The sequence below is a fragment of the Branchiostoma floridae genome, chromosome 3 (assembly GCF_000003815.2).
Source record: "Branchiostoma floridae strain S238N-H82 chromosome 3, Bfl_VNyyK, whole genome shotgun sequence".
NCBI lineage: Eukaryota > Metazoa > Chordata > Leptocardii > Amphioxiformes > Branchiostomatidae > Branchiostoma > Branchiostoma floridae.
Window position 1 is genome coordinate 4,471,440 of NC_049981.1, and position 10,729 is coordinate 4,482,168.

Here is a 10,729-nt window from a genome sequence, read left to right on the forward strand (position 1 = left end):
CCCCCATAATGTGTTCTGCAACTAGGTGGAGTATTTTCAACTAAGTGGAGTCGTGTGAAAATGCTTTCCCCAAGAGCTCAGCATGGGAAGGGGGTCTCCCATAAATACTTTGTTCTGCGACCTTATACTTACACCTAGGTGGAATCGTGTGAAAATGGTTTCCCCAAGCGCTCAGCATGGGTGGCATGTCACAGGACTCAAACCTAGGACCTATGAGTTCTGGGCCAGATAACCTTAACTTTAAGCCAACACGGCGCTACAAGGAAGAATATCAGAGCAACATCTTTTTTTTTCACTGGGGCCCCCCAAAAAAAACATACCTGCCGTCTTGAAATCCTGAGGCGTCAATAATAGGATCTCGACCCGAACCGACGGTCAGGGTTCTTCTCGCAACCAGCCGCCCTTCCTTGTTGTATTTCAAAAACACGTCATGTCTATGCCTATAGCTGCTTTGTATAAACTGCCTACAAACTTAACAAGCCTTCTGTCAGAAAGCGATCCGCAACCGATTATGTTCAGATTATCCCCGGAGTTCAGTAGACATTCGCTAATCTGCTCCCCCTTGAAGACTTGGACTCACCCGTCGTCCGCTCGGTCGATGACGTCGAGCTGGTCTGAAGCGGTGACGAAACAAAACGGTTCTAAAAACTGTCCCGCTGGTCCAAAAACTGTCCCATGACGTGGACGTTCTAGAAGGCGTGCCCCCCCCCCCCCCCCCCGGCCAGGAAATGCCAAAAAAGCACAGTCTTCGCACGGCAACGGTTTATTTACCAAAGGAAACTGACCACATCCCAAAATAAACCGGACAGGTTTCAACGACAGGTGAACAAATTAGTGAAATTACCCGCATAGCCGGCTTTGTGTGATCTATCAGCATAAAGTATAGGAGTTCTTCGGGCATAAAGATACAAAACTCTCGCATGATTTCTCTTTACTACTTGTTGGTATATCGCAAACATGGGTAAGGGTACTACCAATCTTTTTTTTCTATTTGCTTTTGGACAAACGAGAACAATATAGTAATGCCCTCAAAAATAAATAGTTATGAACAGAGCTACAGTTTACTTACATGAACAACCAAAGACTTACAACAATAGGACGAAAAGGGGAAACACACAACAAATATCGGAAAGTCGCAGTTAGACTCAGCCGTTTATTTTGATTAAAATTCCTTCGATAAACCATGTTTTGTTAAAGTTATCAGCGTAATTCATCTCTGCAACCACTACAATTTAGATCACGACACGGCTAAACCAAAGCAGGTAACTTTAACATCTCATGCACAGGCCATCCAGTGGGCATAGGCATTGTACAACTGTGAACTGGCCCAGGTGCCGATTCGCACGGTTAGTCCTGTTGTAGAGACGGACACGACGCTAGCTGTGACGCGGGTCTCACCAGCATAATGATCCAGTTGCGTCAAGCCCACAGTCACCACGGGGGTTGTCCGGAAGGCCCTGCTGAACGAGGCGGTCATGTCACGGTGGCGAGCGCCAGCACCATACGTTAAGACGCCGTTCGGTATTGTCAAGTCACCACTTTCACCTAATAAGATACCGTCAGAGTTGTTCAACCCCAGTTTTACAACAGCGCAGCATTTCAATGATATTCACGAAAGAGTCCAGTCAATGAGAAAAAAAAATCATGTAACTCTCTCTCTCTCTCTCTCTCTCTCCATCTTTCACTCTTTCTCTTTCGCTCTCTCCCGCTCTTAGTGGAAAATCTTTCACTAACCGACTACTCATTCAACTCTAAATCTTGATACATGTACTCATGTAAGTTTAAAACTGAAACAAACATCACCACTTACAGCGTTCGATGTAGTCTCGCTGTTCCAGGTCCTGGATCCTCTGGTCCTTTCTCGCCATCTCGGTATGAAGTTGTTGTATCTCTGCCTGGTACATCTGGTCTTTGGCCGTCGTGTCATGTTGAAGCTGCTGCATTTCGGCTTGCATCGCTTGGTCGTCTGCCTGAAGGTGCTGTATTTCAGACAGGAACATTTGCTCCTTGGTCCCCACCTCTGTCTGAAGGTGTAGCATCTCGGCCTGCAGCTGTTCGAGCACACTCTGCATGGACTGAGAATCTGGAACAGCAGAAAGGGTGTTTTAACTTAAGGTGCGGTCCCACCGCACTTGTGTCAAGCTTGCGTCACTGCGGGTTCGTTCACTGCGTCACTGTTTTGGTATTTCCTCCGATTTTTTATCATTTAGATATTGCGTAATACCTAAAAGTCTGACTTAGAAGACGACAAAATACACGAAAAGAAAGAAAATCCGTTCTTTATCTCTGAAATTCGTTGAGTTCCTTTCGAACCCCGCAGTGACGTAAGCTTGACACAAGTGCGATGGGAGCGCACCTTAAGATAGATAATGTATGTTAGCACAATTCTATTAGATTATCGTTTTCTAAAGAGGGGGTTTGAGTGGTGCTTAAGCCTAAGCTATTGTTATTTTTTTGGCAGTGGGTATTTCACCGTAATCTTTATCGACACAGCGACTTTCATAATGTCATCAGCATCCTTACATAGTATTACATGAAACAAGCGGATATATGAAACTATCAACATGGTGAGCTTAACATATGGTTTACACTAGTAGTAAGGTATAAATATCAGATAAGGCTCGCAATGCAATGAAATATGTTAATTCTGAATCAAAATCTAAGAAAGATGAAAGTCCTTATACTGCCCATATTGCTAGGCGAGATGTTGAAGATACTTGCCAGCCACTAGTAAATCAGCCGCTTCGCTTGGATTGGCAACATGGCCGCTCCCAGACTCTACGAGCTGCGTATCTACAATCTCAGCGGTCTGCAGGGCTCCTTGCAGTTGTTGCTGAGCACTACGAGATGCTGGCGGAACAACACCAGAGTCAAGGTCCCGGGGCGTTGATGCTTCACTGGCAGCGTTACAAGAAGCAGCGATGAGGAAAACCACAAAGAGCATGGCGACGGCTGTTGGACTGAACGTGTCTATGACTAAAATGCTGACAAGCCAAGAATTTACTCCCATGCGCACACAATGTGTAATTATTTGCAAAGTAAGCCAGAGTGTTAACTCTTGGAGGGACCACCCCACATTGCCTGAGAAAACAAATACGTTAAATCAGCTGTGACGTCCTGTGTGGCGTAACTGTTAGAGAGCGTTCGGCTTGGAATATAGAGGTCCTGAGTTCGATTCCTACCGTGACCCCCAAGTCGTGCCCTTGGGAAAAGCACTTTACACGACCTTCAAATTTGGCACCTGACTTCGGTCGGGGAGGTGAAAGATACTACATTCTGTCTGTACTGTGTATGTGGCACTGTTAATATAAGTTACTAAATTTAGCACAGGACCTCATTGTCCTCGACTGTCCAAAAAGCAAATAGCTATTCAAGAAAATCAGCACTTTTTCGAAATGCGTTTAACGCCTAAGATGCTTTTATGTAGAAAGCCAACGACCGTAGTCGTAGAAGCGAAACAACTTCGATAGTAAAATTGGCACCCATGCCTTTAAATGTTTATTAACTTGTCAAATAATACCACACTGGTGCCACTTGGCTTGGTGCACTTTTTAAATACAGACATAAAAGACTGGTTAACTGTGATACGATGTTTTGCTGCTTTAACTCTTGTTAAAAAGAGTCATACTTGGCCATCTAGCCGTCTTGTTTATACCAATCTTGTTTTCTTCGCAGTCTCGTATTTAATTTTCAGTCTGCAAAATATTTCATATATAAAAGTTACTTGCCGTGGGCTAAGATGGTGTGTTTTGGCATGAAAAAGAAAACACAGAGTGAGGCCCTGATACCAGTTAACACCAGTGTTGATGTTCACTTTTGAAAGTCTTTCGTCGATACGGATACAACTTGAAACTTTTTTTTTCATCTTCACACTTGGTCTGGTGCATGTATTTATTTATTTATTTATTTCTGTTTTATTTAGATAGGGTGGACAACTCAGTACTATGCGTTCTGCTTTTCAGTTGTGCCCTGTACACAAAATAGCATAACAAGAAATAAGATAAACAATGAACAAATCAAAGTAACAATATATACATAAACATAAATCAAAATCATAACTCATTAATCGAAGTTAGTGCCGGGTCAGGAGGTCAGGGGTCAGCAGTGATTACCGTTTCTTAGCAGTTTCTTGAACGACAGTGCAGAACTGGCCACTTTAACCGTTGGCGGCAACTCGTTCCATGAAAATGCACCCCTGTATTCGAATTTTCTACGGCCAGATTCAAGTCTGACTTTCGGTAGTTGTAGTGATAGGTTTGAATTAAGCCTTGTTGCGTATGTGTGACATGTTCTGTTAAATATTTGTAAGTATTCTGGTAACTGCCGATGGATTGACTTGAAGACGGTTTGCAGGAGGTGCATTTTCCTACGAGATGCCAGAGATTTCCAACCTAATGTAGACAGATGGTCATTATCTACATGTGATCTACGTGACAGACCGAGCACAAGCCGTGCTGCACGGTTTTGGAGTTTCTGGAGATTGTCAGAGAGAGATTTTCCGCAGTTGCCCCATACAGTATCACAATAATCAATCTTAGGAAGAATCATACAGTTAAACAGCATGGAAAGTGTCTTAGGTGGTAAAATGGGTACTAAACGTCTTAACACTCCCAACCTAGAGGATACTGCATTGCATAGTTTGTTCATGTGTATACTCCATGTTAGACAGGAATCGAACCAAACACCTAGATATTTAAAACATGCAACAACTTCCAAAGATGTACCAGAAAGGGTAAGATTTAGTTCTTCTGTTTCTAGCCGCAGCCTTCTTGCAGTGCCAAAAAGCATTGACTTGCATTTACGGACATTGAGAGTTAGCCTGTTTGCATCCAACCACTTCTCAATATTGCAGAGATCACCATTTAACGCTCTGTTTATATCAGCGACAGACTTTGATGCGTAAAACAGTGCTGTGTCATCAGCATAGAGTACTATTTAACCATGGCTTATGTAGTTTGGCATGTCGTTTATGTACAATATAAACAATAGCGGTCCGAGAACAGACCCTTGCGGAACTCCCACAGATATCTCCAGAAGATCGCTATTCACCCCATTTATAACTGTCGTCTGTGTGCGCTTTGACAGGTAAGAGTGGAACCATGTCAAGGCCATGCCCTGTATACCATTAAACCTCAACTTCTGCAGCAGGATCTCATGACAAACATGCACTGTATGAATAAGCTTGTTATACAGTATGAGAAAAAAGTTTTTTTCATGTTCACATTTCAAAACGTTTACTTTGATATATTTGAGTATTCTTGGATTAAGAAGTCCTTCATTCTGAAAATTGGTCTGCCCCCTGCAAAAACAAAACAAAAACTAAACGACATTCGCGACACATCATGCCGTGTCAGTTCTTTTAAAAGGGCAAACATACTCCTTCTGCATAAGACTAAGCTCTACAAGATTAGCCATGCCCATGTTCATTTTACAATTCCAGGTTGTAGATCATTTGTCTGCCAGTACAGTAAACATGTACGAGCAGGCGGAGTCGGTCCGGTCTCCCGTCTCTGGGCGCGGCAGTGGCCGAACCACCGGGCCGCCGCCTCAATCACCTACTGTCCACCTGAGCGCTTCAAGAGGGCGTGCTCTCTATGGCAAAGCCGCTACAGACAAGCGAGAAGAAGACCAAGAAACCTCGGACACGTACGAAGAAGCCGAGGCGGTGCAACGTGACGCAACGTACGCAGGTAGCCGATATCTGTGTAGCTTTATTTTTTTCAAATAGGATGCATATGCTGCAAATAGTGTTTGCATTCTTGTTTCGACAATTCTGTCGTTATGTCATTTTGCTGCTGACGGATTTCACCTTAACTGTATTGTAATTCTAACAAGTTAATTCTTTTCTGCAGACCGCATGTATAAGGGAGCAGTGAGTGTCCGCCAAGCTCTTTGTAGCTTCATCCGTTCCCACCGTATCTGCATTGCCGCCGCTGTTCACGATGGTAAAATTTGGCCCAAAAATTTCCAGACTTCCATGTGGGGATTTAGAACACGAATCATGTTCCATCGAACAGAACGCTGGCGTGATCGAAGAGAACGGGCGTTCTATTTGGGGTCATCCGAGGTCACCCGCAGGTTGTTACAGTAAACACGCAGAAAACACCCTCATTTTCCCGGGTGCCGTGCGTCAGAAGAAAAACAAACATTTTCACAAATATAAACTGTTATTTGGCAAGCTGACTTTTGCTGCCGCTTAGTTTGAAACATGTGACATGTAAGAAAGCTGCTGGCGTCATTATTGGTGACCTTGAATGTTACAACACTTGTTTACGGCGGTATCAATTACTGTATGTCACTATATATCAGTGCGACTCGACATAGGACCAAACATGGTATTAAAATTGCTTACAAAACGCGTACAAATCAACTCTATCAGGACTTATATTGTCGACAACTAATATCTCCAGCTTTGTGTCTTAGGGATTTTTGGAACATGGAGGCAATTTTGAATTACGAGTCTTTGAGTATGAAAACTTGAAAAAAATACGATTTTTCGACCTTATATTGGCTGTAAAAATAGTTTTAAGTAGAAGTTGAAAAATCCCTAAGACACAAAGTTTGATCTTAATATCATTACCTATATGAAATGAAAGATTGGGATTTTCAGTCAGATTTAGGACCAATCTAAATATGGTATTTGTTTTTTGGCCAACCGAACACCCTTTCTAAATCAACCAACTATGCACATTTCAGAAGACATTGTGACAAAACTGTGTAGCACACGTACACGGTAAGACTTGACGTGTACACACCGCCAGTTTTCATTTGATATCGACGTGGCACGTGCGAGAGGTTGCTTTTCAAACTATTACGATATTTTAGAAGATGTTTCAGTCACCGTCAGCCCTCCGCGGGGACCGCGCGGGAGCCCCGGTAACCCGATACTTTGCGTTCGAATGGAAACTTTTCGGCCAAATTTGACCATCGTCGTTGTGGTAGTCCTTGTCACTATAGGACTCTTCATAATGTTGTTCATCAACAATAAGGTAAGAACTGCTACGTTTTTATCACAATGTCATAATGGGGATTTTTATTGTTTCAATCTGGGCGTAGGCCAATTAAAGAATCAACATTTAGAACTTATAGACAAAAAAATCACGCGTTTAAAGTAGAGATAAATTCGTGTGTTTATAAATTCGTAAGTTCATCGTGGTGCGACCTTAAAAACAAAACTTACATTCATATGTATAAGATAATGCTTTTCTATAAGTCTGGGTCTTTTCAGCCGTACAAAACGTGTCCTTTTTTTCTTTCGTCCTTTCATATCTAAGTTTTTATTTTGATGTTTGTATAAAGGAAATATCGCATCTTACCACCACTGTTAACAACTTGAAACGTCATCTGGAGAACATGTCCCAACGCGATGTTGACAACGAGCAGAATCAGACTGCTGTAATGGAGAGTACTCTTGAAATGAGTAACATACCAGGTATTAGCTACAGTTATCTTTTTTTTCTCTTTATTTTAGTTTTTGTACTGAGTCTTCTGAATCAGGCTTGAAGTGTAGTCCGAATTAGTGTTAACTAGCGAAATAGACAGACGACACATTTGTAGACTAGATAATTTCGGTGACGCCCAAAATTATGCCACATAATAGTTTGGTGAGCTATCCGTCTATTTGATCACTATCTAGTACTTCTAGCTACACTTAGAGCCAGTTAGAAATAAATAAATAAATAAATAAATAAATAGAGGGTACTACTAAATATGGATTGTTCTTCAGGTTAGTAGAATATAGGATATTTACGTCATCATATTAACAGACTCAAGTATAATTGTTGGTACAGAAATATGATTATGAAGAACATTAATGTAATTTTCTGACGAGATTGTAATTAGTATTTGGCGTGTTTTTTTCTATTCTTTCAGCATTATGAATTATATCATTTGACAGCATGTACATGTATGAGCCACTCGTAAACTTAAATGATGGCAACTTTACATGTTAATGCTGTCATATACCTCTTAGCTACTCCATCTAAATTCATTTGTTTGTATGTATGTATGTAATGTATGTCTTTACCTATGTAGGTTTTTATGTATGTATGTATGTATTTCATGTATGTGTGTATGCTTGTTTCGATATTTGTATGTTTATATGTATACATGTATATAATGTAATGTATGTGTGTATGTTTGTATGTACGTATGCATGTATGCAATGTAGGCATGCATGTATGTACATGTATGTATGTTTGTATGTATGTATGTTTATATTTATTTATGTATGTATGCATGCATGTAATGTGTGCATGTGTTTTTGTAGGAATGTGTATTTGTATGTATGTATGTATGTATGTACGTACGTATTAATGTAAAAGACCCTACGAAAGTCGCTTTGCTGTCAATAAAAATCACGACATTAACGAAAAACAGTCGTTTAGGCTTAAAAACAACCTGTCGCTCTCTTTATAAAACGCCGTGCTTCTGATAATGATTATACAAACGACATTATCTAACACTATACTTTCGGCTGTTTGATCTTTTCAGCTTCTTTGCTTCCACAAAGTGTGCTCGATCTAATGCAGACCGAGATGCAGCAGCTTTAACCAGAGATGGGGGCCAGGGAACAAACGTCCCAGGCTAAAATGCAGCAACTTCAGGCAGACAACCAAGCGATGAAAGCGGAAATGCAACAACTTCAAAATGAGATGGTGGCCAAAGACCAGAGGATCCAAGACCTGGAACAACGAGACTACATCGAACGCTGTAAGCGGCGATGATTGTTTCACCGTTCAAGTTACATTGTATTGTATTGTAAACAGGCGTCACTTTAATTTTGGAAAAACACTCCAAAATGCTTTAGCTGATCAAATTTTTATTATTCTTATTGGGTACATACAAAAGTGTAATGAATATGCGGAAAGCACCAATGGGTCCCTTGGGACTAGTCCAATTATACTATGATTATATATAATTTTGTGGTATCATACATAATTATACATAACACATTTTACCATTATACATAATTATATATAACCCGTAAAGTTGAGTGAGCGGTCTGTAAGTGAGACATTTCCCACCAAGAGTATAGGAGATACATATAGTCGAGAAGGGAAACAAGATGGGTAAGAGAGGGTGAGAGGGATAGAAAGAGAGGGGGGAGAGAGAGAAAAACATAGACAATATAAGGAAGAGCACCCAGGAGAGAAGGATTTAGAGTGAGAGAGAGAGAGAGAGAGAGAATGGTTTATTTGTTTCACAGCCAACTTGCGGCTCGAAAGCCGATTTATCAGGCTTATTTACATTGTGTACCGCTACCTTATTGCTACTCATAAGAAAATTGTAACATAAACAATACAAATAAGACGCGTAGCATGAATATCATAATGGAGAAATATTGTAGATACGAGTTCAATGGCTAAAAGGCACATTGAAATAGGGTTAAAACTATACATATTAAAAGTCTGATCATGCTAAAACTTATTGACTTGTCCTACAGCATTAGCTATTAAAGATGACGTATCTATAGTGAAAAGTTTAAACTTTGTTCCAACACAAGGGAAGAAACTCACCATAAATTTTCGGCCGAACACTCCGACCTTCATCAGATGAATGATTCGCTGCTAATCCGGAAGTCGTCGGATGACGTCAGGTAGCAGCGAATCATAAATGGCGGGAAGGCGAAACCTGCCACCGTCACGGTTCAATGAGGGTTGATGTGCCCTGATGTAGATAGCCTCCTTGACGCCCCTCACGAACCAGTCCTGTTCGGAATCCAAGATGCGAACTTGGTCCAGAGATACGGAGTGGCCCGGAAATTCGACGTGTATATGCTGAGACACTTCTGAAGATGTTGAACTGCGACGTTTATGTTCCATGAAACGGGTTCTTAATGATCGTGCCGTTTCCCCGATGTAGGACTCGGTGCACGGACCTCTGAGGTTCTGTCCCGTACAACGAATATGGTAAACCACGCCGCACTGTGACGGTGGCAGGTTTCGCCTTCCCGCCATTTATGATTCGCTGCTACCTGACGTCATCCGACGACTTCCGGATTAGCAGCGAATCATTCATCTGATGAAGGTCGGAGTGTTCGGCCGAAAATTTATGGTGAGTGTCTTCCCTTGTGTTGGAACAAAGTTTAAACTTTTCACTATGGAATTTACCAACACAGATGAGCTTTCATTCGGATATAAGATGACGTATTTAGATGATGTATTTCGTCATAGACTAGTCTTTCCCATTGTGAACCTATCATCGCAATATTGTATCGCTGTGAAACATAACACATTTAAAATGTTCGCTTTGGTGAAAGTTGTGTAATTCTGATCATTACACTCAACATGTACTTTTAAACTTTCCAAATTAGGTCAAAGCGGTGTCTTTGAAACACCATTTGATGCCTTCACGTCCAAATCCAGGGATCGCCACATCGAACTGAAAACCACGTTCAGCAGGGCGTTCCGGACAACCCCCGTGGTGACTGTGGGCTTGGCAACGCTGGATCATTTGAATGATGGTGATGTTAACATCCGCGTCGCATCTAGCGTGGTCTACGTCTCCACAACAAGTCTGACGGTGCGAATCGGCACCTGGAATTATTCAAAGTTGTACAGTGCCAAAGTCTACTGGATGGCTTGTGCTTGAGAGAGATAGCTTTATTGCACAACAATTGTACGGGGTACAAAGTATGGCATCTACATAACTACAGTTCTATAACGCTTATCTAACTAAATACAGAAGTTGTAGTATGGAATAAGTTTCTTACAATCATTGGAGGATT

At 41.5% G+C, this 10,729-nt stretch overlaps 1 protein-coding gene across 1 annotated transcript; it reads right to left on the reverse strand.

Moving 5' to 3' along the window:
* Positions 1 to 1,127: 1,127 nt before the first annotated feature.
* LOC118412650 lies at positions 1,128 to 2,078 on the reverse strand. The gene is made up of 2 exons (XM_035815649.1): positions 1,811 to 2,078; positions 1,128 to 1,545 (listed from the first exon to the last, which is right to left on the reverse strand). Exons 1-2 carry the CDS (start codon positions 2,070 to 2,072, stop codon positions 1,277 to 1,279), a joined length of 531 nt encoding a protein of 176 aa, XP_035671542.1. The 5' UTR covers positions 2,073 to 2,078; the 3' UTR covers positions 1,128 to 1,276.
* Between the last annotated feature and the right edge of the window lie 8,651 nt (positions 2,079 to 10,729).

Excerpts from the sequence above, each read along its gene's own strand:
- LOC118412650 (XM_035815649.1), bottom strand. The coding sequence starts at position 2,072 with ATGCAGAGTGTGCTCGAACAGCTGCAGGCCGAGATGCTACACCTTCAG. Across the intron at positions 1,546-1,810 it reads GCGAGACTACATCGAACGCT|GTGAAAGTGGTGACTTGACA; the intron begins GTAAGTGGTGAT and ends GTATCTTATTAG.